At 48.8% G+C, this 27,482-nt stretch overlaps 1 protein-coding gene across 1 annotated transcript in view; it reads right to left on the reverse strand.

Annotated features, from left to right (window-relative positions):
* Positions 1-1,437: 1,437 nt before the first annotated feature.
* The window catches only part of LOC138067691 (uncharacterized), a 48,197-nt gene continuing 22,152 nt past the window's right edge, over positions 1,438-27,482 (reverse strand). Inside the window, exons 7-13 of the mRNA XM_068949554.1 lie at positions 17,723-17,862; positions 16,425-16,489; positions 11,178-11,291; positions 5,486-5,573; positions 4,364-4,448; positions 2,392-2,647; positions 1,438-1,905 (exon numbers count right to left, since the gene is read on the reverse strand). Of these exons, the coding sequence (XP_068805655.1) occupies positions 11,239-11,291; positions 16,425-16,489; positions 17,723-17,862 (258 nt within the window). The 3' untranslated portion in view covers positions 1,438-1,905; positions 2,392-2,647; positions 4,364-4,448; positions 5,486-5,573; positions 11,178-11,238. The remainder of the gene's footprint in view (positions 1,906-2,391; positions 2,648-4,363; positions 4,449-5,485; positions 5,574-11,177; positions 11,292-16,424; positions 16,490-17,722; positions 17,863-27,482) is intronic.

The following is a 27,482-nucleotide window of genomic DNA, read 5'->3' on the forward strand; positions in this document are numbered from 1 at the left end:
ATTAATTAACCAGCTCTTTTCCAGTAAGGCAGTATTAATTTAAAGCCATCTGCTGCTCAAATGAGCTCTGCAAAGATGATTGTGCAATTCAGGTATTGACGGTACTACAGCAAAGCACAATTTAGCTTTTGCAAGCAAGTTCATGCTGTACTAACAGACATGAAGTTATTGGTGACACGGTCTCTCCCCTGAAACAGATGGTCAAACGCGTATGAAACTATTCACACGCGAGGCCTCATTTCTGGAAAAGGTTGATCTTGCACTAAAAGAAAAAAAACCTGTAGGGCCAGTAAGAAGTCGTGGTCCATAAAGCACCAACATCAGGCTTTAAAACGCAGACCAGCCTGCTAGAGCAGAATATTCATTACCCAGGTCTGCAATGGTGAAACCAACCAGTTAGTTTGTATCCCGAGAAGCGTGTTTTTGTCCTCCCGGACCTCAGCGACTGACGACCAAGCTCAGGGGTTTGGCTCTCGCTCTGTGCAAGAGCAAAACAACCAGCTGGTGCTAGCAGGGTAACAGTACCGCTGAGGCAGGAGCAAGTTCGGTAATCTCAGATCAGCCACCGAAACGCAGGCACCTGTCTTTAAAGCTCGCACCGAGTTTGGACCCAAACTGTGGCACTGCAGTGGCTGGCTGGGAACGGCCCTGCCAGCAGCTCTGCATGGGAGTCCCACCTGGGAAAGCAGTGTCACGTCAGCTAGACCTACAGGTGCCACTCAGAAAGGCTAAAATCCAAGAATTTTGACTTACGGGTTAATGATGTGCAGCACCCCAACACGCCCCAGAGCCAGTGCACCACTCTCCTGCTCTCCCCAGCGCTGTCGCGGAGAAGGAGCCCGGCCTCGGTGCCAGGGCGCCTGCCGATGGCTCGCCAGGGCCACGGCTGCCAGCTGAGGGCTTGAGGCGACCCGAGGCTGCACCGCACCAGATTCTGCGCCTGGCTGTGCCCTGCAGGGGCATGAAAGCCACCCTGGCCCCTTGGCTGACTCAGGGTGGAGGGACAACTGTGGTGGTTCTGACATGTGGCAAGACACGTCCTTCTCCAGAGGCCTGGGATGTGTGCATATAAATAATCTGGGTGGGTGGGTGGCTGCGCACACACAGGTTTATATATATATATATATATATATATATATATATATATATATATAAAAGTGTGTGTGTGTGTGTGTGTGTATATATGTATATATAAAAGTGTGTGTATATATATGTGTATATATAATATACATATATACAAGATATATAGTGATAATATAAATAATACATATAATAAACGCCCAGCCTAGCCTTCCCAACACACATTATATAGCATAACCTTAAAAAAAAAAAAAAAAAAGAAAGAAAGAGGGGAGTTCAGGGTGCGGCTTAGTTACCTGCAGCCCTAAGTTTAAAGCACTGCCTCTGCCATCTGCTTCAAGCAGCTTATGCATAGCGTGTTACTTGCTCATGCTCAGCTACCAGCCTCATCAAGAGACAAACTTCTGTCAGTCAAATTTGGTGAACGGTGTCAGCCAAAAGTCTAATGTGTGATCTACACTTACTTAAACAACTACCAAAAAAAAGTGGAGAAATGTGTTTAAGAAAAATCAGAAACTGGTTCTGATTTTTTTTTTTTTTTAGTAAGAGCAATAATTAGTTTTAAACGTAAATTTTCAACTGCTAAATTCAAACGCTGTTTTCAAAACCTGGCCGCCAGGGCAAGGGCTGCGAACCCTCAGCCCTGGCCACGCAGCCGGCTCTCAGGCCAGTCCCTCACACGCAGGACACAACTTGCCCCCGGCCAGCAGAAACAGTTCAAACTTTTCCAGAGGAGCAAAACCAATTCAGTGTATTTCTTCTCCAGCGGCAGCTTTCTGAGTACCATCCACAGCAAGAACGAGCCAGGCTGTGTTTATTAGTCCCCTGCAAAAGAGAGCACAAGGCCGGTTCACAGACTTTGGTAGCTTTTGCAGGCCTTGAGCAACTTTTCTAAATAGCACTTTTTCCCCAGTAGCCTTTTCAGAACTTACTTAAGCATGTTCTTGACGTGGGCACAATTTGAAGTAACCGGGGCCCCGGGGGGAGGGGGGGGTGTCACTTTTTACCTCTACAGACAATCCAATCATTTCACTTCAAGGCAATAAAGCAGCGTATTTGAAACCGTAATTGTTTTAAGAACGCTAAGCTCCTCGGTTTCACTACCCAAATGCTTAGCTCATCGCTGCACATCACTATTAAAGCAACTGGTTTAAAACAACCCGCTGCAAAATGATCAAAACCATGACTAACCACATTGGCCAAAGCTCAGGTGAAGACACCATTGCCCTGGGCCAGGCCTGCTGAGGTTGTCGGCTGGGAAATGCAAAGTCAATTGGTACAAAAAACCAGAGGAATTCCAACAAAGGAAACCTTTTATTCCTGCGGAATTGAAGCCACCCCGATTTTTCAGCCCTCTGCACCACAGCGAGTCGGCGGCGAGGCTGGGACGGGCGCCGGGCTGGGGGGAAAGCGGAGCTGCTTCGCGACCCGCTGCTTCGGCACCTTTCTTGCTTTTGTGGCTTTGCCCCCTCCGACCGTCCTGGAGCCGTGGGCCACGGTCCCTGCGGCCGCCCCGTGGCCAGCGGAGTCACAGGCTGCAGCACGCCGGGGAGACGGGGACAGCGCCCTGCAAAGCAAATGCGACCACAGCTCCAGCGAGCGGGCGGCTGGCCCGCCCCTGCTCCTGCCTCAGGAAGGACTAGCTTTTCCTCGGTTCTGTAAACCACAAGCGGTGGTGGTGAACCAGATATTCGTGCGCAAGGAGTTGAGTTCTTTTTTCATGTTTTTTTTTGGCTGCGTTTTGCAGTAAGGCGAGGTCGCCAAGACGTTTCCAGGTGGTTTATAGCCACGTGTTCGCAGTGTAAATTGACACCGCCAGCTCTTTGCTTTGCAGCGGCAGGAGCCAACGCACTGGTGGCACCACCGCAGCGACGTGCCCTGCCCTCCTTCACCCAAACCACGCGGGCAACGCCAGGAGCAAGTGCTGACCCTTTAAACGATTACTGTACGGTTTTGTTCTCAACGGGAACTCACTGCTCCGCGTCACCGCGCTGAGTCAGCTGTAACCTCTTCTGTGTTTCATGAGACTCCATATACTACTCTCCAGCCATTAGCCAAAAGGGTAGAGCCCATCAAGCATTAGTAGCCTGGGAGAACTTCACCAGCTGGCTCTTGGGGGCTCCAACGGTTAAAATAGCTTAGACTTCAGCTTTTACAGGGCCCAGAACAGCAAACAGCTCAGGGGTGGGTGCCTTTGTGCAGACAAGTGGGTTCATTTCTGTCAAATATAGCGGCGAACCAATGAAACCTAGGTGCCGTCGCTTCAGAGATATGCTACAGTTGTGTGCAGAACGGGCCTTGAATAAAGGGAAACCAGAAGGAGCAGGTGAGTATTTCACAAGCTATCTTGAGACTACCTCAGTCCCAAAACTGTATTTACAGTAACGCGGGGCTCGTTCCTTGGAGGGCTGAGGACCGTAACGCTCTTAGGGCGATGTCTTTTCACGCAACGGGTTCAGCTCCCCGCACAAACAGGAGCCTTCCCAGCCTTCGGAGCCTTTCTGAAAATAAGTCATTGCACTCTCTACTTCATCAGCAAAGCACGGACCGAAGCTTCAGCTTTAAATAGCTGCTCCCAGGGCACTGCTCCAGCCTGCCGGAAAGTTTTGGGGGGGGGGGGGGGGGGGGGACAGCAACCCTGCTTATGCCCTATAGTCCTCATCAACAAAATGCAAATCGCCTCGACTCGTGGATGCCAAAGACGGCATTAATATTCAAAGACCTGCCAGAAGACCGTGATAGGGTGAGAAACGGGCTTTCTTTGCTGCTAAGAAGGCAACAATGCAAAATCCAGGCCTCTTAGCATAGCATCGCGCTGTGCTTACGCTGCCCTATTGTCAGAGCCGGTGAGCCTGCATATGAGATTTCCCTGAATGTCGTTATTTTTAACTCATGCAACGCCGGCGATCATTTGCAGGTTTCCATACCCTTTTGTCAAAAATCTACTGTAAGGGAGAGGCCACGGCTGCTTTACAGCCAGCCCCCGTTAGCTGGCATCGGGAAAGGCCAAGGAGCCGCAGCGCCAAAGGGTGGACAACGCTCCCGGCCAGGGCTGCCAAAGGGCTAAAGCAAAGCAGCACCCGCAAGCCGACGCAAACGGCCTCTCCCAGCTTGCACACGACATCCACCCCAAGGCGCTTCCTCTGCATGACCGTGTTTCCCCTGCTCCGGGCCAGGGCCAGCCCAGCTGGAGACCAGAGAGGACGGCCGCCTTGAGGAAAGGCAATCATCCATCCGTCATCTGTACCTCGAGCTACAGCACCAACTGTAGATTTAGTCTCACCTTGCTCTGGGTGTAGACAGCCTTTTGAAAACGTCGGAGGAGACGGTTCTTCTTGGGGTCGTCCCTGGCGCGCGCTTCACCCTGTCTGCAAGAAACCTCACGGTAAACGTGTTCCCCTCCTGCCTCATTTGGGTTAGGAGGTGGGGAATCTGGAGCCCCAAGTTCATCCAGCCCAAGACATCCTTTGACTTAAAGCACTGACTGAGCAGCGAGTACCGGAGAAGAAGATTTGGATCTGCCGGGAAGCAAAGAGCAGCCCACTGAACTTTTCCACCACGGACGTAACACTAGAAGCCAAAGCCTGCGCTAGTTATGTTAGAAGGAGGCAAAAATCAATTCTCCCCTGTGCCCCATAGCAGTCAGCCTAAAGAAGAGGCAGAGCTGACTTTTTAACTTAATTACCAATGCCAACTTGAGGAAGGGGAGAGCTGCGCAGGATCCGAGGAGTGACTGCAAGGAGCCGAATTTGCTGATAATACAGTACTTGCAAAACAAGCTTCTGCTATTCCCCTCTTGACACTGCGGCTGTTGCCTACCAGGGCAATCACATCCAAGTGTAATTGTCCAACAATTGTTCCGCACCGAGAAAATAGTTCTGATTACAGACATTAACACGTTTAGGCATTAAGCTTCCTCACTGTAATTACCCTTGAGCTTAGTCTCACAAATGAATTAATATGCTGATCGCTTGGACTAATAGAACCGGCAAAAGGGTGATGAATTGCTTCCAAATCAGATAAAATCAAGCATGACACCATTTAATTAATTTCAAGGCTGGGGGGGGGGGAGGAGAAAGGGGGTCAGCACGATGCTGGAAAGATACGTAGCTCTCTCGTAGCCATTTTTTTGGAGACAGGAATAGGGCGCAAATAGGGCAGAATGGAGATGGGGAAGGGGAAGATGTGTACCACCTCCATGGCTACTGCCAACGGAGAGTCTCATTCTTCACCCTCTTTGACCTCTCCAGCTCCCTACAAAGCGTGTCTTTTTTTGTTTGTTTGTTTGTTTGTTTTAAAGGAACAAAATGGGTCAATGGAAAGGGCTCTCTCGAGCTGAACTCCTTACTCGGCTAGCTGCCCATCCACAAAACGCAACAGCCTCCTGCAAAGCGCCTTGCTGTACCTGGCAGGGTCAGGCACGCAGCTGTTTCCTTGAAGCCAGGCAGATAGTGATCCATCAGCAACTTCAGATTCCGCCTCACACGGATGTTCTATGCAAAGAGCCACCAAGAGAAAGGTCTCGTCAATCAGAAGTCTCCTTTACAGCTAACGTTCAGAGGGGGCTTCTGCCAGACTAGCTTTTTATGCGTACATACAGGCACGCAGGCTTTATAAACACACACGCGCACACGCGCACACGCACACACGCATGCACGCGCGCACACCCACCCACCCACCCACCGAGTCATACCCTTACTCCCATTTAAAGACTGGTAGCAGCTTACACACATCCACCCACCCCTCGGATAGCAGAACAACAGGAAGGCGGACCCCCCGGTCCCCCCAGAAGCGATAACGCAGGTGTCTCTACAAGGCTGTGGCTTGGGCTTGACCAGAGCTCACAGGTCCAGCAGCTGCATACCAGCACCCCTGGCAGCATCCACGTCCGAGATATTTTAATTCCGCTCGCTGCCTTGGGGTCAGCGCGGCTTAGGACTCTACTGCGCTGATGCAGCCTCACAACGAATCCAGTCGGCAGAGGGGAGCACGCCGGCGATGGCCAGCGCAGCATAAAGTGGTTTTCTTGTTCTCAGAACCTCATGTTTGCGAGGCACCAGGCCTCTCCTGAGATGCTCATAACTCTGATTATTTGCTCTATTGTTATAAATGAGAATCGGCCAGCGATACTCAAGAGCACCACCAGCCAAGCACTCACTTTCACGCACGTGGAATGAGGTTGAAGAGCCTCAAGTCCCTCTCCTAGTGGTCACCTAGCCGTATCACTGGCAGTTGCAGCAGAAGCTGGTTCTGGCCAAGCCCCGACTGTCCGCACTTTCCCATCTAGTTTGTCACAGAGGCACCGGTTCCCCTCTGACAGCTTTGGCCAAGACGGAAATTTTATTGTCCCCTGCTTTATGCCTTGGCAAGAACAGTAGCTCTTCGTACACGTTCTTCTCCTACGCCAACGACTCTACCCGCTGCCTAGGCTGAACGACCCCCCCCCTTCCTTTCTGCTACAGATGAGAAGGGAAAAAAAAAAAAAATCCCAAAACGCGTCAGCATGCTGCCAGCAGGCCCCACAAAGTAGACACTGAATTGCACCAAGCAGCCTGAACGCAATGTCACACCAGGCTCTGCTGAGCCAAAGGCAACTGCTGGAAACCTGGGGCATGCATTGGGGCCCAGTTAGGGGCTCGTTTCTTAGGGGGAAGAGGGAAAAAAAAAAGCCCCAAATGGTGCTAAACATTCGTATGACTGGTGCCAATGACTTTTGGAAACCTGGCCACACATCGGTGTAGGTAGAAAGGGGAGCAGCAGCGCGGTGGGGCAGTTGGTTAGCACCGAGGTAGGACAGGTGAGCGCAGGCTCCCGGGGAGACGCTGGGCAAAGGTCCCTAAGGGTGGCCTTAGCTCATATACCCCACTTAGGAGCCCAGCAGCCCTAAACCCTCCCCTCTACCGCATCCTCCAAGTTAGGCAGGACAAAGTAGGACCTCAAGCACCGCGGCATTTATGCGCTGGAGCAACACGGGACCTCCGGGACTCCCTCTGTACGTCTGCCCTCCAGCTGTAAAAAGTAACAAGCACAAACCCCTTATCCTCCCCGAGAGATGCTCAGGCGGCGTCAGGTCTACGGACCGCTCACACACTGCGTGCGGGGAGGGGGCGCCCCCCCCCCCCGTCCCCCCCCGTAAGCGTCTTGTGGGGCTCATCAGCAGTATGCGACTGCCATGGCGTTCGCCGAGTGCAAAGCCAGGATTTGTTTTGCAGGGTGACATTTACCAAACAATTAAGGGGAAGAGAAATGTGCCATAATCACTTTTAGCATTAAACGCACTCAGTAAAAATAAATGTGTAAGAGGCCTGTTTTTTTACGAGCGTAGGACATGCTGTTTCGCCCATTATTGTGAGAATCCTTGCTGCTAGGACCATAAGCTTCAGTTCAAACTGTGTAATTACCACCAGGGATTTGCCTCTTCTCCCGTTATGGATTGACTGCACCTAAGAGATCCAGAAACAAACGGATCTGAGCTTTCCTAACTTAACAGTTGTTTGGAGGATTTGCTGTGTGGGCTTCCTCTTTTATTTTCATCGTAATTTAGCATGGTCTGAGAGATTAAAACAGATCAATAAAAATGCGTTATGCACCTACTGCCCAGCGCCTGAGCACTCTGCGTTAAACTCATAAACTTCGGGGAGAGACAAGAAATCATGCTATGCTTCATATCTCTTTCTCTTTTTCCACAGGACTCCCTTTATCAATTCCCAGCCTCTGTTTGAGGTTTTGGAAGCGGCCTCCCCTAACGCGGTGAAGCATGAACAGAAACCCCAACAGCTATCAGCAAGCAAAAGGGGAACACAAGGCAGACATCTCAGGCTGCGCCATGACGCAGGGCAGACCCATGGTCCAGCCCGTAATGCAGCTTTTCATCTGCAGTGGGAAAAAACACCTTCCTGCAAGGGGGCTCTAGGGGCAGAAATGCTGCCATAGGGAGCTTTTCCATAGGGTACAGCTTCTTCCGTAGGGAGTAGCTTTTTTCAAGGTTCCCTTAGCATAGCACAACGCAGCAACTCGGATGAGACCCTTGTGATGCCCAGTGCCATCCTCCAGCCCACCAATATTGCACAAGATGCATCAGGAAGATGCCATGGGAGCAAAAACCCCTTGCCTCAGGGATGCATCAGGAAGATGCCATGGGAGCAAAAACCCCTTGCCTCAGGGGCACACCCTTCCCTGATCCACAGGGTTTCATTTTATTCATGTTGCTTCTGAACTTACCCAAAAGCCCGCAGCATCACATGTGGGGCTGGGCTAGACTCGCATTCGCGTGACTCAGGACTACAAAATCAAAGCAAGCCGTGACCTCCAAGGCTCTTGTCCTGGCTGCACACCAAACCACCACCTTGTTTCTCCATCAAAACTAGGCCCCCACGTCAACAGCTATCCAAAAAAAACGGGCACCAGCACCGTTTGGGCCAAATGCAGTACCTGACCTGAGGCGGGTAGGTGCTGGCCCTACCATGAAAGAACTACGTGGCTTGGTCCTGGTCTCCAGCTCACATCAGAGGGAGGACGGTTAATCTGGATTGCTACTTAATTTGGACCTGGAGTCCCAATCCAGCTCCTCATAATGCCGAAACGTCTAGGTACGGGGCTCATGTGCAAGCCCTGCCCTAGTACAGCTAGCAGGAGATCAGTCCGAAACACGAGAAAATGCTCCTTTGGGCCTGTCTGTGGATCAGCCTCCGGTCTGGCACACGGCAGCGCCGTGCACTAGGCCGTTACAGCTGCCGTTCGCATTGTTGCATGCGGCGTGTTAATATTCACGTATTTGTACGCTGCCAGCCCTGGGAGCAAGCTAACGTCCTCTATTCGCAATTTCCACCCGGTCAAGGTAAAAGACCTTTTTCACTGAACGCCTCCAAATTTCCAGGCTAGCCAGGAATGTGAAAAATTCGTGCTAATTACAGCCTGTCGGGGAGGCCAGAAGTGCAGCGGCGAGAGAAGACGGTTTCTCAGTTATTTAAAGGCACCGCGTCCACATCAACGGAGCCGGGGGTTTTGCCTTGCACTAACATAGCATCCTAGTCTCCATTATCCACCCGGGGGGGGGTCATTTAAAACAGAGCCCAACATTTGGGAAGACTGAGCCATTGGGAGCTGCCGTCGACCCAGCTGGCCAAGGTGAAGCTCCTCCACCGTGTTCAGTAGCCAAGGAGCAACCCTCTCCGTGGCTCCCTCTGATTTCCACCCTCATCCTTTCTGAGCGATGACCATGCAGTACCCTGACGTACGGTACAGCAACATCCCAAGCTCCGTATGCGCAACACTCACAAACACTGTCTGAAACGTAGTCGTCTATTAACGTAACACAGATCACCTGAGAAGTGGTGCTCTTTTATATCCTTTTTAATCAAGCATGCTGTGAAACTCATTGGCTTTTTTTTTTTTTTTTTTTTTGAAGTTCTTTGGCTTGATGTAGAAAGACCCCATGAGCATGAAGTGGAATATAACGCAGTTTATTACCACTAACAAGGGAATGGCCCATAACTCTAAAGAGACAAAGCCTCAAGTGAGCTATGAAGGTCATTTCCTTGCCTCCAGAAAGAAAATGTAATACTGACTGTGTCATGGCTCCCATTTCAGAGACAATTGTGGGCTGCTTTCAGCTCTACTGTAATAAATAGTAAAAAGGAAGAGTGTTTTTTCTTCTCAGATGGAGATTCATGCTGTCAGTCCTCTCCGCTTTGGAGGGAATGAAGGCAAATATCTGTCTGCATTTTCTACAGTTATTTATGCTCCTCTGGATTTGACGGTTGCTTTGTTCAAGCGTCTGAAGAAGACGTAAACCTCTGGACGGCACAACCAGCTCCTGCCCTTCCCTGCCGAGGTATGGAGACGCCGCAGCGGGGGAAGGCTCAGCCAGCAAACTCAGGGGCTCTGGTACCGCTCTGTTTCTGCTAACATACTGTTGCAGTTCCTGGAAATCAGGCCTTTCTGTGATAACCCCATCCCTCCGTCATACCCCTGGGTAAAGGTAAAAGCAACGTTAAGAGATAACCATGTCGCATTAAAGCCAGTCAGTCAGTGGAGGGACCAGGCTGCAGATCACGTGACAGACCAGAGGTACAAGCCTGAAGAGGGTTCAAGTCCGAGTCGCCGTTGTAAAAAGGCCAACAATGGAAAAGTGTTGTTTTAGCAGCTCTCAGTCTCCTTAGGCGGGGTAGAAAGAGAGGTATATATACACCCCTCAACGGTATAACACGCATACCTCTCAACAGAGGTATACTGGTGCACACCGGTAAAGCATTTGACCCTATCTATCTGTTTTGGATACGACCGGCTGTCTGAACATCCGTTTCTCGTCGCTGACTAGCTCATCGCTAACTGACTAACATTTATCCGTTTTGCCGAACCCTGCAATTCGTCTTTCCTACTCGACGTGTCGCATGTCATCCTAGCAATAACACAAGCAAAGGAAAAAAACCCCACTGAGCATCCTCCAGGTTCATATTTACTGATGCAAAGGAAACGTTGGGAGCCTGTGAACCCCGCTCCTGAACTTGGATGTCTTTCTTCAAAGCAAGCTTTTCTAGGTGCTATGCCTTTGAATAAATTATGAAGACTCTTTGCTCACTTCTTTTTCCCCCCCCCCCTCCCCGTAGGGAAAACGAAGAGATGATTCACACAGTCCAGTCCAAGCTGAGAGAGAGATTTCGGAAGACCAAGTCCTTTGTGTCACAGCAATCACGGCCAGAAGTACCAGACACAGTGGCAGGTGCTAGGGCCTCCTACAGAGGTCCTAGAAAGCGTCACACACTGACAGCATTACTTATTGTTTAGAAAACTGAAGCAGTCCCTCCGCCCCGTGCCACTCAAGGCTGGGATCTAATTGTGCGGCAATCTAGTATGGAAATGCAACACGGAGAAAAACACACACCCTCCTGCAAAGGGTTGCTAATTATAGGTCCTAACCTGACGCCCCTCTGAGGAGACAGACACAAGTAGTATTGCCAGTAGAAAACAATAATGCTAACGTCATTGACTTGTCAAAGCTATGTATTTTACATGCTTACTTTTATATGCTGATGGGTGGTGATTTTTACACTCATTCTACACTCGCACCTTCATCTGTCCCCTCAAAAGTCACTTACCGATGTATTGATCTGGAACTGAAGATCTGTTCTTCTTTTCTCATTGTCCTCTCTCTCTTTCTTACTCAGAAACTGAACTGGTGGTGGCCTCGGGGGGTAGCAGGGACATCTCAGCTACAAATTTGAAGGGAAAACGCCCACAGTTATTACCCTTGCTCCCCCTGCAGCTAGTCCTGAAGTATGACTGCTCCATGGCTGACGGGTTTGTCCCATAGCCACTTCATACTTTAATTCCTTAATTACCACTAAGCAACCCCACAAGTTGTCTGCTGTTGAGCTCTCCCCTTTCCCCTGCAAACGGGGCAGGAGAGGCCTGGGGTGAGAACGCGCGCTGCGTTGCCGCTGGTGGGCATGGGAACACACACAGCAGCACAGTTCCGTGTCTCTGAGCTTAAAAACAGAGAGCGGTAACAAGAAGAAGGGGAGAGGAAGGCCCTGCTCAGGAGAGCCTCCAGAAGGCTTCACCCAAGGACGCCTCAGTCAATCCATATTCATCTTATTCACACCTGTCACTCCTTCTGAATCACATCTCTTTGGAAATTTTGCAGCCACACGGGACTCCAGGCCCAAACAGAGACTTTGCCGTAGCTTCAAGGGAAACCTTTCATATCCAAACAGCAACACTTAACTCAAGAGTTTTACATGAAGGAAGTGCGAGCAGGGCGGGTGAGAGGAGAAAGGGCTGAAGAGTGGGCAGCAACAAGGCCGCCTCTGGAGGGATTCACCACCAGCACGCGCCACCCAGCAAAGTGGGCTGACAAAATGTGGGGGAAGCGTCCTCTGCAGCCACCACCTTGGTCCCCGGGAGAAGGCACCATGCATGTGGGTGCTGATCTTCTTTCCTGCCCTACTTGCAACATCTGCCAAGTTGTACTCTACAGTTGCTGTTTTCTTCTTTTTTTTTTTTTTCCGTCTTTCTCCCTAGATCTTGAAAAATCATCTGTGAGACACAGAGCAGCTCTTATTTGAATAGGTAACATCGTCTCATTTGGGTATTAGCTTTCTGAGAGTGGTGCCCCAGTGCTGTAAATTCGGCTTTATTTACTTACACATGGCATTTCACTGACTATTACCATTCTGAACCACCCGTATCTATCAGTCTAATGGAGATATATGGACAGTAAAAAAAAAAAACGCACTGGAAAACTACTGGCAGGTTGTAGAAAATGATCAGATTTAATCAGCTGATAAATTATTCACTCCAACCGAGAGTCAAACATACTATTTGAGCCTATTTATGGCTGTCCGATTAGTGTGAGTAATTTTCCATCGCTTTATTATGTTTGCTAATACATTATGAAAACCGTGTTGGGATAATGGTCTTACTTAAGTCATTTTGCTGTATGAGCAAATACCAGACAGCTCGTTCCACCCAAGGCCACCGACACGATGCCACGTGCATCAGCTCATTGCACACGGCTGGGCTGCTTCCAAGTGTTTTTGCAAAGAGCACAGTTACCAACGGGACGGGAATTTCGTGTAAGGAAAGCTTCAATGCAGCGACGCGTTTTTGCAAAGGACCAGGCCGGAGAGAGGCCAGGACGGGGAAAAGAGCTGGACGGGGCAGGTATGTTGGCGGGGTCTGCCGCCACGTCTACCCGGGGGCTCGCTTTCAGAGAGTGCTATCAGATGGGGCAACCCCAAGAGCCACTAAAAAAGCCACGTTCGAGGCCAAACGCAGCCGAGTCTCCTGCCAGCAGTCACCTTCCGCCCTGCCCTGCCGGCCTCCTCCACCGCTGCCGGCTTGTGGGGCATCAAGACGCCGGCTCCAGCCCTTGCCGGACCACTCTGCTTTTCTTTTACAGGCGATTCATGCCAGCTGCCCTTTTCTGCAGTCCGCGGAGGAAGAAGAGAGGTGGTGAAGGCGGTGGCCGGGGCGGAGGGAGACTTCTGTTAAGGCTGCGGAAATTTTCAGTGAAAATGGAAACAAATTGCTCTAAGTAAACCATTTGTCACAGCCCGCTTACTCCGCTGTCGCTCTAGGAAGGCCAATTTGTCATGCCGGAGCGGGACAGCAGCAGGCTGACTGCGCGAAACGGCGCGCGGCCGGCTGGCATTACCCCCTGGCGAGTGGCGGGGAGAGCCGGGACAGCCCCAGCCCCACGGCAGCCACCCCGCCTCCTGGCGCTTCCAGTCTACCCGGCGCCTCTCCCACACAGCCCCTTCGCCTGCTCGGCCTCACTGGCCTGTGCAGATCGCAAGAGATCCAAAAATCACCGCAATATTGGTAATTAAACTGTAGGCGCTGTTGCGACAGACGCTTCAAGTGAGTCGAGAACAGGGGCGAATGCAAGGGAGCAAGTAGCAGAGATTAGCCCGTAAGCACAAAACGTGGGAAAACGGCAGAAGAAATCCCCAAGTCCAAGGATTAATTCCCTCGGCTGCACTGTCCCGAACTAACAAACAGTTATTAGAGTCTCCCCCTGCTTGTTTCCCTCTGGAATTATGCAGCAGGCTGTAATTCGGAAAGAAAAGAATGAACTCCGGTCCAGATAAAAATAATCTTTTGGCAAACAAACGAAAAAAAAGCTTAAAAATGTCATTTTGGGTAAAACGTTCCGTTCCATTCGACACAAAATCCTTCACCTCCTTTTCAGATTACTGAACCTTTTTCTAGGCCTGTTCTCCTTTTAAATAGGTAGGTTGATACGCAAATAAAAAAATGCCTTTTTGAAAGGAAAGCCAACTGCCAGCAAGTCTTGTTTGCAAACCACCAAAGGAACTGCCTGGGCAAGCCCTCCGAGCTATGTTTCTTTACCAACAACAAATTAAAAGGGCAAAACCAGAGAGCTTTCCCCGCTGCCACTCCCAGGCGGTCTCGGGGCCCACAGGGCTCGTGCCGGTGGCAGGGGGGACGCTGAGACCTGCCACCCATCAGCGCCCTCCTGGCCCCTGCCTAATTCACAGCCCGGTCCAACCCCTTTGAAACGCCCCCCAGAACCGGGGCAGGAGATGGGAGCGATGCTGTAACAACATGGCAAACTAGCTTGACCTGCAGACTGGGGGCCCTGGTTGCCCATGGGAAACGGTACAGCCGGCCGTTCAAAGCACTGTTTTCCTCTGCTCCTGGAAACAACAATGCACCTTCAATATTAACGACTTCTGCTTTACCTGGAGGGGAAACCCATAAAAATAACCTTTCTCTGGGAAAAAAAAAAAAACGAGGGTTGTCACAACGACTAGCAATCTCTTGCACAAATAAACGCTCGCTATACCAAGCACAGTGTTGTTGCTACTAATGCTTATAGGGCTCTGTGTCCTACCTTGATGTTCTCAATCCGCGTGGAAACAGGGTCACCAGTAACACTGGGAACCACCCCAACCCACCTCCACGTTTGTAGGAAGAAAACAGTACATGGGTTATAGACGGAGAGACATTTTCAGCTTACCCAGAAATATATGCTTACAGTTATATTAAAAAGATCGAGAACTGAGGCAGGCAATAGGGACACGGTACCTTGATTTAAGGGCTTCCAGGGGCTGTAAACATCAGCATTATCTTTACTAAGGATGGGAGCGAGAGTGAAGTTTTGAACTTGTGCTAGGAAAAAGCTAACGGCAGCTATACGATCTAAGCAGTCCCCTGTCAAGTGTCGGGGGGTAGGCGGGGGAGGAGGAGGAGAGGAGAATGAATTTGAGAGGCTGGGGAACACCCTTTTGTGCTACATTATGCGTTTGATGGGGTGGAGATTTCGCTCCTTGCACCTTTGAAAGCCGTTTCGCAGAACGGGACAGATCTGTAGGTATGAGTTCCAGCTACATATTAAATAGTAGTAGTAAAAATAAAGCATCGCATTACTGATTCTGGCAATGTTACAAATTAAATGCATGGTGCTTCAATGCACGGGGACCCATTCTAAGGAGCCCCCCACAGAAGAAAGGAAGGAAAGGAAGTGCACATACGCTCTACAGCGGTCAGTGTCCTGGGCATTTCTAAATGGGCCTGCACCACGCACTAAATAATTTGCAGGGCTCAGCAACAAGCAACCCCCCCCCCCCGCCTCTGATTTTAAGCAGTGATAATACTGACTGTAAGGTAGTAAAACACCCGCAAGGAGGACGAGAATTCCCTAAATGTTAATGCCTATGTTCAGCCATTTTTGTAAAGCGTCAAGGAACAACTACTCACTCATAGGGACAAGCCTACGAGCAGTTACTGCAGCTGGGAGAAAAAGTCCTACAGGAAGGAAGGTAGCTAATCATCATTAGTCATCCGAGCTCCAATGAAATAGCAACCTGTCCTTTAGGTTAGCTCTAGAAGACCACACATCCATAGCTGAACTGCTGGCAAAACCAAGAGAGTAAATCACAGCAGTGAGAAATCAACCTCCACAAGGGATTTCTTTTCCTCTATAGAGACCTTTAGCTAAATCATGCTAGTCCCCAGCCTAAGTCATCCATTCAGCTTCATCGTATTAGTCGCAAGCATCTGTCAAAAGCTCGGCACAGCTCTTCCACTGAACATAATGCCAGGTATTGGAGAGAGAAGCGCTCATAATTCAAAAGGCAAGTTCGGGGTGTGCCTCTCTGGTTCAAAGAGCACCAAGACCTTCCTCTTTACTGCAGCCCTGAAAATTTCCAATTGATCTGAAACCACCTTGCATTTCCTAAACGTTGCTGCTGCATTTGAACTTCAGCGAAAAATCCACTTGCCAGTAATGAAAGTTGCCAATTAAAATCCGTCTGTTTACACTGCTTTGGGGAGCTGAGGGAGGGAGAGGGAGAGAAAGGAAAAGCCAAATAATTCATTAAGTGATCTATATTGTGCCACCACAGTTGGCAACTATAATTACCCTAATAAGACTTTCCCGCTTATATAAGCCCTTCCATTCAGGGATCTCAAAACACTTTGCAACCATTAATGATGTGAGCTTCATAACATCCCTGACCTCATTTACAGGGGAGGGAATTGAGGAAAAGAGAGAAAACAACACCATTTTCTACAGCAGATAGCTTTCATTTTGTAACCGCCTGTAAAGTTTATACCTGAAACTAGATCACACTTAAAATTCAGGGTCAGCCCTGAGTTCTCGACCTGGCAGTCCTTGAGTCACAGCGTGAGTGCAAAACAGGAGAACGCCGGTGAGAATTGTGCGAGTAGGGAAAACCTTTCTTCGAACCTTTTGCAAAGAGTCTCGGGTGACTGAAACGCGTCGCCCAGGAAATGCAGCAGATTCACGCAGAGAGCTTCTGCCTCGGGCCCTCGCACCACATCCTCCTTCCCCCTGCCACAGAGAGGGTACTCACGTGTGGGACAGGGGTTATCAGCGTCCACTTCTCCAAATCCACAGCTCTCGCTTTTGGCGTCTTCTCTGAAAGCGAAAAGGAAACAGCAGTCAAGTCTGGCTTTACACGCTCAGAAAGCATCACAGACCAGGGAGATGCATTCAGCCTGCCAACAGGCTCAACTCCATTCCGAGTCATGGGTCCATCCAGAGTTCCAACAGAGCTCACTGAGCGTTCGTGGCGTGCTGGAGGACCAGGAAAGGACAAACGTGGTGGCTCTCCAAAGAGAGGCAGAGGGATTGCTGGGGAATCTGTCATGAAACCCTGGGAAAACAAACACCACCACAAATTGAAACAAACAGTTGAACACATTGTAAGTATGCACCGAGCAGAGACTAGGACTTGAAGGAGGAGCCACCACGGATTTCTCAAGAACAAGCCGCGTCAGACCAATCTACCTTCTTCTTGTGAGAATATGAGAGGTTTTGTAGGAAGAAGAACGGGAGCAGATGTCATACATCCTGACTTCAGATACTGTTCTTACAGCACTCCCACAGATGAATGAAGGAGGCTTGGGGGTTTCACATTACTTGGGAAGCAGCACTCGGAAAGCAGTTATCAATGTTTCAGCCTCGGTAGTCAGAGGACTACTCAGTATTTTCATTAATGATCGGATGATAAAACAGAGAGCGGGCTTATTAAGTCTGCAGGTGATGCCAAGAGAGCAAGAGCCACACATCCTTTGGAGAACAGGCCTGGAATTCAAAATGATTTAACAAATGAGCGATAGCCCCCAAACCCAGAACGCTATTTAATAGGAATGAGCGCTCACTTTGCCTGGGAGCTACACGGAAACACTCCTCCTGCTCTCTTCAGGTCTCAGGTGGAGTGCTGAGCCTGTCCTGATTTGGGCTCCACCTTTCCGGGAAATTAGGTGCCAGCTGCAAAGAGCCTAGACTGGAGCACTGAAGAAGGAGCAGAGATCCAGGAAAAAAAAAAAAAAAAACTTAGGAGGAAATCACTCTGAGAATTTGAATGGTTTATCCCCAAAAGAGGAGACCGAGGCAGGACCCAGTTACAGCCTTCAGGTATGGTAAAAAGATAGTGTGTTTTCCACTTCCGTGATGGATAGGACGCGGTTCAGCACGGACACGGCAGACTCTCGCAGGGGACCAACACAGTTACTTTTAACCTCATAACCGCCTCCCTGCTGGACTCTCCCCAGAGAGTTTCTCTCCACTGACTGAACATGGCACCTAGCGAGATTAGCCCTATTAAGTTGAAGGTGGCCTTTGCAAACATTCCCCTAAGAGTTATACCTTAAAGCTTGTTCGGGCCTGCTGTAGGGTTGTGGTTGGAGGAAAAACATTGGCAGGCTTGTAAAGTAGGCTGGGACCAGACGATGAGGCAGAAGGAGACGTGAGAATTGCAGCTCCCATACGAGAGCCATGACAAGGAGCTGGAAACAAAAAAGAGCAGGGGATGAGGTCAGTTTTTTCATGCTGGACACCCACCCGTAACATGCCGCGTTTGCTCATTACAGCTGTATTTAAAACCAATTGTCAGGCACATCACAGGAAGCTGGACATCTGCTGAGGGCACTGTTCTATTACCTGTGAGGTACAGGGACACAAAGAGGACATCAACAACAAAACAAGCTGCCCAGACAGTCCGCAAAACCCCAGGAAGAAAACGGCTGTCATCTAGCACGGAGTACTTGCACACTGCTACGCTCGTTTCTGCAGTGGTGCAGGAGGTCAAACTGAGGCAGCATATGGCTTAGCCTTTCCACCAACGGCAATCTGAGGACACTGAAGAGTCTACAGATCTGTGCTTCAATCAGTGGAGCTCAGGAGAATAAGAACTTCACTTACGAGGCCAGGGAGGAGGTGGTTGGGGCTGCCTGAAACTTCTCTGCTGTAAAAAGAAAAGAGTTTTAGCACTGCCGACCACTCGTGAACCTGCTAGGGAGAAGACTGATCCCACACGTTCTCCTTCGTGTTGCTCCTCTGCACCCAGTAATATGCTCCTAAAAAATGAAATTAACTTTCTTGCTCACGTCGTTGAAATTCCCTTCACAGCCAGATAGGCAAATAATGTTAATACAAATTTTGATTCCGAAAAGCATACAAAAAGGGGGAATTTTTCTCATCATTAATGGCAGAAAAAACCTATTTAGCATATCTAAATGAAAAGTGTTAAGATCTATAACCCGTACAATAGCAATCATGAAAAAGCTACAAGACGGAATTATTCTCTCAGGGCTTTTATCAAGGCAGTTATCCTAAGCTTAATGTGAAATTCACCCAGAAATCACTCAAAGAATTCAGGATTCACATACTTCCCTACTGTAAATAATCCCTGATGCAATAATAAAAGTTCTCTGCTTATGACTCTATAATTTAAGTGGTGTCAGCAATTAGCAATCAAAGTTACAGCACCATGCTGCCTTTACCAAGCGTTCGAAGAAGAAGTTGTGCTTTGGAGGCAGCCAGGCTGCTGCATCATTTGTCAGCGACGCTGGGAGATAAGAGGCACTACGATCTGCTCTTTGCTCTGGAGCAGTCAGTTTAATTACTTCCAGCACTCACTGGGGGGATTCCTGCTGTACAGAAAGGAGGTCAGCACGCCCCTGCCTCACACCGCTGGTGGTAGAAGAACATGCCGTCCGTGCTGCTAGAAACACAACGTGGTATTTATCAGCTGGTCTTCTTTAAAGAAGAGATGGCCCACACAAAGTCCAGTGAACCCCAGGACGCAAAACGTCCTCCCCTTCCTCTATTTATCTCTTGCAACGCTGACTTGCGCACCTGGTGAGTGAGTATCTTCAGGAGGCAGCACGGTGCATGAGAGGGGACGGGAGCAAATCCTCACCCGTTCCCTGCCTGTCTCTGACACTTACCCAGAGCAATTTTCCCATACGCCTAGACTCTGGTTCTATGTGGACTGTGCTGAGGAGTAAGGAGACCAACTGAACATGCTCTACAAGCTGTCTGAGCCCTCCATGTCCACCACAAAGATGCAGTCGCTAAGGGATGAATCTTGAAGGGGGTGTATTTTTGTGTGCCCAAATTTTCATCTATCCGGCTGCTTTTAAATCACATAAGAGGAGAGAAAGCACTTCAAAAATGGTTTTTCGGAGATCATATGAATAGTGAGGTAGATGCCCAGCCTCCATAAAGGATGAGTTTGAGCCCTCTCTCAACGGTGCCAGTGGTAAAACTCCTCAAACAAGAATATTTGAAGACAAGTCAACTTGAGTACTAGTGCGGAAGTTCGTACCGTATCCAGTGATCATCCTTCAAAGTTTGTTAACTGCATCAGAAAACAACACAACGTGAAGATAGCAGGAGAGGTTTACTGACGCCCCTGAGCTGGTTCGCAGGGTGCTAGCAATGCAGAACGACTGTGAATTCAGCTTCGCTCTGTGAGTCAAACCGAAGCTGTTCTAATCATTTTGCGCTTGAAGTTATCAAAGAAAACAGAACAGTGGAAAGTGAACGACAGTAAGCTGGGCAGGTAACACGCGTCTATTATTCACTTTTAAAAAGTTCACATACCGGAAGTCTCCATTAAATAAATATTTTTCTTTCCATATTCATTAACATAATTGCTATTTTCAGAGCACTAATGGTACTAATTCATAACTACTGCACAACAGCATATATATTTTGTATATACTGTTTGTATATATATCCACCAGAACCGATTTTATGTACTGTTATTTGTAACTGAATTAGCAGTAAGTGGCACATTAAATCCCAAAACTTGTTACGATAACCCTGTCTGGAGCAGACTCCGATATCCTTGTTTAAACTTGCGTTTAGTTTAAACTAGTCTTTGATTTAGTTAGGCTAGACTCTACCTCCAACCATGCTTGCAGCTGTCATTAGTTAAGGCACTTGTGCAGAACTGCAGGTCCAGCAAGAACAAGGATTTGGTTGGAAGCTGGCCAGGTTAACGTGGGCTGCGTAGTCTACTTGAAACCTGCTGAGCCTCTTGCCTTGGAAGAGGCAGGCTTCGGTAAGGCAGCTGCACAGGAAACCTTAGAGGCTAACCAAATCTTTCTGGTCCCTAACCAAATACCCAGGAAGAACACTTCCGACACCAGCAATTCCTTAATCTAGCACATAAAGGTATAAAAAAAGATCCCGTGGCTAGGGGCTGAGGCTATGTAAATCGAGGCCACATTAAGCACTGCTTTAATAGTGAGGCGTGATTAACCACTGGAACAACTGGCCAAGGCACTTGATATAATCACCTGGTGCCTTTAAAAATAGACAGCACGTCTGCCTTTTAAAAGCTCTGTGCCAACTTAAAAAGGGTTATCAGCTTAACACAGGAACGAGCTAAGGATGAAATGCCATGGGCTGTTTTATTCATGAGGTCAGTCTAAAACCACAAGGCACCACTGTTACAAGCTGTAATTTACGAAACTGTGTAAAATCAATCCTTTGGTTCTCTTGCAACGGGTCCTCCTCTGGCAACAGATCAAACGTGCTGACTAGTTATTTATAAGGTTTCAGATTTTCTGAAGAAACCAAACCATCCCCATTACACATTTGCAGTTGATTTCACAAATTGCAAGGCCGGATCCGTAGCTGGAATACATGAGTGCAGTTCCACTGAACTAACTGGAGTTTCATCAGTTGTCACCAGATGAAAAATCTGAGTCTCTTATCGCAGCCGCCTATATATTTCCCAGTTTGCCCACATTACTCGCCCACATCTCCCCTTGGTTTCCAGCCAAGACCAGTCGCTGAGAACAGACATCTCTATCTACCTCAGCGTCTTCAGTGCTGCGTCCTGGACTTTCTCAAGCATTTCCTTGGCAATTCTGAATTTTGTCATGGGCACACCTTGTTTTCAGCATGTTCTGCCAGCGCTTAAAGGGTACAATCAAGCCTAGAGCTAATCAGCAAATAAATAGACTTAGTGAGGTTATGGCAACAGGATAAACAGGATTATCGCTTCAGGAGCACAGAACGAATACAGATGGGCACTCCACCGGCAAGTCTCACTATCAAGCCAGGAGTGCCACGTTAAGTAGGAACAGGGGAGCTCTTCACGCTTTTGTTTCCAACCAGAGATCTCTAGGAAAATGGAATACCACATCGTGGAGACAGAATGTTTTCTAAATATTTATACAGCAAGAGAATTCAATAGGAACGACGATAATATTGTTTTAAGAACTTATTCTCTGTGAAAAGGCTGTAGCCACTGGCTACAGCACGCAGAATTTCAATGTGCGCAACGTGCGGTGCCCGCACTGCCCATAATCATGGAACCACAGAACAGTTCAGGTTGGAAGGGGCCTCTGGCAGCCTCTAGTCCAGCCTCTGCTCAGAGCTGGGCTAACTTCCAGCTCGGATCAGGTTGCGCAGCGCCTTCTCCAGCCGAGTTCCCCGAATCTGCCGTGACGGAAATTGCACCGCCTCTCGGGACAACTTGCTCCGGTGCCAGAAACCAGACATCCTCCCTTTCAGACCCAGCCCTGACCATCCTGGCAAGGATGACTGAAGTGAAGAAGCCATCTGCACTTTCAAGCTTTATGGCCCATCCTGCTGTCTGCTATCTGCCTAGGAAAAGAAGTAGCTTTTGCTACCTGCTGAAGGTTTTAACATACGGATTTTGCGGGCTCCGGGGAGAAAGCGTATGGTAGTTCAAAATGCTTTTGAGAGTTTTCCAGCACCTCCTCCACGTTGAACCCGGACGGTTTTCAGCCTTACATTATTTCCCAAGTTACAGCAGGAGGACGTGGCCACGCGCTTTGAGAAGCATGTCCCAAAGCCACACATTGCCCTTTTGCGCCTGCCACTCACAAAATCAATACAGAATTGCAACTTCCAGGTGGAAATGCAAAGAAAGGTTGGGAGCTCAATAACAGGAAATAATGCATCCTTCCTTGTGCTGGAAAAAGGTTTGAGCCAAAGGGAACTAGGCTCAAAGGAGTAAATCGTTAACCCTTTCCTTAGAAAGAAGATTCGTTTTGCCACAGGGAGGGGGAAAAAAAAAAAAACTAGCTCGGATCTTCTAGTTCTGTAACACAGGCAAAACTTCCCCTTCACACAGCACAGCGTGTCAGCAATCAGAGGAGGGGGAGATTGCTCACCAAAAAAATCCTAGTACAAGCTAGACGTACGGCTCAAATTCAGCCATGTTTTGTCATTGCACAGTGCTAGCACAGGGAACCGAGACTCACTGGTGCTGCGCTGTCACCGAACCTCCGAGAAGAGACTACCTTGGCAAATCAGCCCTCCCTTTTAATTTCCCAACCGGGCTACGGATGTGAAAAGCAGCTGCATGAGAAGAAAACCTGAGGCATGGAAGGACTCTTGGAACTGACGGAAAAAGGCAGAACAATAACCTGGAGTTTGAAACAGCAATTTTGAACGACAAAATAGACACGGTTCTAGAAGTTACAGTATTTAAGCACTGTTGGAAATGACTGAGGCAAGTAGCAGGCTTTCTATTTCTTAACGCTTGCCAGTTCGGAACGGGCACCTTCTTGGAAGACGTATGGTGGCACAGCTTCAACACAGAGCCGTGGCCGTCCCACAGCCTGCGGGCTTTTTAATTGAAGAGGAAGGATTCGCTCCTGCTATTCTAGCCCACTCCTCTGGAGGTTGACAGCCTCTCAGACGGTACCACATGAAAGAGGAGAAACATCATCGCTGTAGGTTTCCATTTCGAAACACAAGCAAAGAGCAGAAATTTTACAACGTGAGTGCGTTTCTTCACATTTCACCCCTTATGGGAAAGAGAGGGCAGGCGCAAGAGAGAAAACAAGCACTTCTGAAGTTGTAAGCGATCATTTATCTTTGTTCCCTAGTAGCCTTCGTGAACGCAATTGCTGTACCGAGCTTGGCGCGTTGCCGGCAACGTTTGAGGCCTTTGCTGCCACAGCAAAGCGTCTCTCCTGAATTCACTCCCCTCCCAGGTTGCTGCCGAACAAAGACAACTGTCCCTTTTTATTTTTGTCACCTAAGGAAGCGAACGGGATAAGAAGTGCAGAACCCCTAGTCGCGGAGAAAAGCTTTTGCACGCCAACTTACACTTCTGCATTGGAGATACCACACTTACAACAGATCATCATGCTGCCACAAGGCATTTTCATCTAATTTTTAACCCAAAAATCGAAAACTACTTGGATTGTTGTCTTTGCTTGAGGTCTTAATAGAACCACGTGGAGAAAAGCTTTGGCTTTGCCCCCCTCTCCACGCCAGTGCAAAAAACAACCTGTCTCCTCCAGGAAACTGCCCTTTCCCTGGGCACCGGCATCTGCTCCCTCCGCCACGTACCTTCGAGCAACGCCGTTCCTGGCGCACGTGCCCTGGGGACGGAGGTACTCCCCTGCACCGACTGCCAAGCAGCCTCTCCCTCCTGCCGCCTTCACCGTATTGTCAATTTTGTGGATTTTCCCGGCCGTTCTGTGGGAGGTAGCTGCTCACAAGGGGGAGACGGTGCTGAGGGAAACGCACTGAGAGAAGACGGCTGGTTTGTTGTACAAAGAGCTCTATAAACACAGACCTAACTAACTCTCAGCTGGCACACACCGCTGAGACTGAAGTCCAGGCAGCCACAGTTATTTACATCAGCTAGCCTCTAGGCCACTCATATCCAAATCCCTCAGTATTAGCAAGCCACCTAGACCCAGAGAGAAGAAAAATACTGCTCTTCTCAATATGCATCAAAATTATTCGTCTTCCCAGGCGTTTGTCTCTCTGCCCCCAGGAAGCTGTGGCACGGTTAAACCTTGCTGCAAGCCAGCTCTGCGCCAGCCCCAGACAAGACAATGTGCCTTGCTGCAGGCCAGCTTCCCCGCTTGTGAAACGGGGATGCTCCCTGCACCAGAAACCGCTCTGAAAACCCCCACTTTAGTACTACTGCTGTTCCTACTAGGGCAGTTTGCAGCTGGCTGCACCCTGCTCCAGCCGCGCTGCTCAACCCAGCCCACGCACAAGCCCGAGCGCACCAGGTGCCAGCCGCACGTGCAGGACACGACGTACTACTAGCTTAGCGCTAGCGTGCAGACGTGTAGATCTATGCTTTTACATACAAAGCAAAAAAAGAAAAGGAGATCTACCGCTCTTGTTTCTGAACATTTCAAGCTTATTCCTAGGTACTGGAGAGAAGTAGTCCCTTCAATTTTAACTTAATGAGAGGAGTTGGCGCGAGCTGAAATAACATCGAGAAACATAGGACATTCTTTGATGTAGCAAAACGGACTAACTGTTGCTGTTTATCTAAGTATTTGGTAGATTGCACTTCACAAGAAAGTATGTGCTTTAAGTCAAGGCTCCTTTGCACAGGCAGATGGGTTTTGTTTCATTTTGCTTTGCCTTTGTGCTTCAAAACTTTTGCTTTTTTTTTGGTTTCTGTTTTTATTTTAATTATCGGTAGGGAAGCTGTCCGGAGGAGCCATGTGGAGAAAGGTGCTTTAAAGCAACCTGCGTAAGGGAATGAAGAAGATTACTTCTTTCTTCTTATGCTTCTGAGTGGCACTTTGGCAGAGGAACGTGGAGCACTCACGGTGCAGAGGAAGATGCCTCCAGATTAGCTGTGACAACATTTCCCCGGGCCCATGATGGTCAGGACAGGCTGCGATAGAAGCAGGCTTGAACAGCTTTCAAGCAGGGCAAAAAGCATCTTGCAAAAAGACACAGAACCACCACAAAGATACACACGCGCTTAGCGATCACACAGACCTTTCGGTACGGAGTCTTGCAATAACAAGGACCAGAAATACAGGTTCTGCCAAAAGCAGAACCCAAAGTCCCCTCCTTCTCTGAACTGGCCCAGCTCCTTGCAGGCAAGTTTCCTCCCTAGAAGAAAAGAGCCGTCTCCTACCTTTTCCCCGCAAAGTGAACAGGCCTGCAGGAAAACCTAAAGAACAAAACCCTACCAGCCTGCTGGGCTCCTCCTTATGTCCTCCAAAATAAATCCTAACTAAAAATACCAACAATTCTAGCTACAATTCTAATGGTTATAATAAGAACGGATGGATTCCAAATATGACCCGATGAAGAAGAGAGGGACATCGGCCTATTTCAGATTATATAAAAACACAAAAAAAGAGTCCTCGAGAATTCAGCGTGCTTGTCCCCTCCCTGACTGGCTCTGCTACACCACAGGCCACGTTACTGCAGTTCGTTTGCCCTAAGCAGCGAGACTGGCTGAACAGCCTCAGTGACACAGGTGATTTTTAGCATTTTCCATCAGTACATTGTGACCGAAGAACTTTAGCCGTGTTTTAGCAATGCTTGGGCATGAGGCGCTTTCCACCACAGGGTGAAGGAGGTGGAGGAAGAATTGTTCTGGCCATCAATGAAGACCATATATCGGTCTTACAGGAGAGAAAATGTATCCAGATCTTTGCAGCATGCTCCAGAGGTCATATTAAAAAAAATAAAAATAAAAAGATACATCTGGATTCGGAGAATATAATGAAATATATTCCCCCAAGATAACCCCCTAAGGGTGCTATTTTGCTGTGGACCAACACTAAGCAGATTCAAGGGTAGACACCGAGATGAAGAACGTGCACTTGCTCCCTTACACAAGCTTGCTTTGGAGGTCACCTTGAAATAAGACACACAGCACTGCCTTTGAAAACTGTCTCGGTGTCCACTGTCACTGTGGTATGTTTAATACAATCACCTGGTACGCGCTTAGCTATTCCTTCAGCTCTGTGTTAACCGAATGCGATAGGGAACACAGCTCTGAAACGCGCGCGGCATGACAAGTTTTCAAAATTGTCTAAATATATAGCTAGGCCACCGGCTGTTTATTGCAGCATGTCAACTTTCATCTCGCCACAAGACAGCGTTGCCCCAACGCAAAAAGGGAAAACAGAACAAACACTAAGACTTTTTTTTAAAAAGACACACAGAAAGAAAGAAAGATACCCTTTCCCAGCGCATCGTGCAGTAAGCAGCAGAGCCCGCGCAACTCCGACGCAGGGACGTGGGGTAGGCGCTCTTGAGGCCGGGCTGCGCCTGAAGCGCCTGGCGACCCGGGTATCGCCCCCGAGCCTGATTAACCTTGTGAATCGATACCTGCCATGGACTCCTGTCGCCTCAGGGCAGAGCATTTTTCACGACTTTTTCATCTCCCTCCCAAATTGCTTTAGCGGGAAAGCTTGCACACGTCCAAAGCATGGAGATAACATCGACTCTGGTTGCAATCCCAGTCACGCAGATAGATATAAACAAGCAGGAACCGTGCTGAAGTGTTACTGGAACAGCAACTTTACTGCATTTAAATTACACGTTCATCTCTCAGTGGAGACACACATGGAGAGCCATGCAGGATCTGCCTTTTCACAGGGCCCAAAGTCCAAGCGAGGGGACACCCCTGACAACTTTTAAGCTATTGTGCAAGCCTCAAGCCGGGTACAAATTAAAGGATACACAGCTAATGTTACATATATATCAGAAGGCAAGAGCACCCCCGGGGGCTTGGGAGGGTGCAATGTGCAGATGGGGGCATCTCTCATCCTGAGCCAGGCACTGGGAGCTCAGCAAGTCCTGAGCCTGCAAGGGAATTGCAGAGGGACGATTCCCTCTCCTCCTTCGTTCTCAACGTATTTGCGAAAATCCTGCCTTAAAAATTTGGGGGAGACACCACTGACTGGATTGGTCACCAAATGCACAAATACAACATACTACATTTATGACCACACCTTGACATATGGATTGACTTTAGAGCACTAATCGCAGCATTTCAAGGTCCAGACTGCGGTTGGTATATAAAAAAACTCAGGAAACCAACCTACACTCAGCAATGACAATCTCTGGAGCAGCAAACAGCTCCGTTCTCTTTAACCTAGCGCCGTCAACTACTCAACAAACGTTTTCTACTACATACGCATTGCCTAATACTCCTACTCTCTAGCCTTTCCCTGTGCAGGACACGTTTTTTTGCTAAATTAATTAGCTTTCAATGGATAAATCAATATTCCCCTCAACAAGAAGAATAAAGAGCAAAAAACGTATATTGCGCAGAAAATACTGTATAAATGTATTCAACGGCCTAAAGATAACGATATGTCCGGAGACCGCGGTCATTTAAAAGCCC

The sequence above is a fragment of the Struthio camelus genome, chromosome 6 (assembly GCF_040807025.1).
Source record: "Struthio camelus isolate bStrCam1 chromosome 6, bStrCam1.hap1, whole genome shotgun sequence".
Taxonomy (NCBI): domain Eukaryota; kingdom Metazoa; phylum Chordata; class Aves; order Struthioniformes; family Struthionidae; genus Struthio; species Struthio camelus.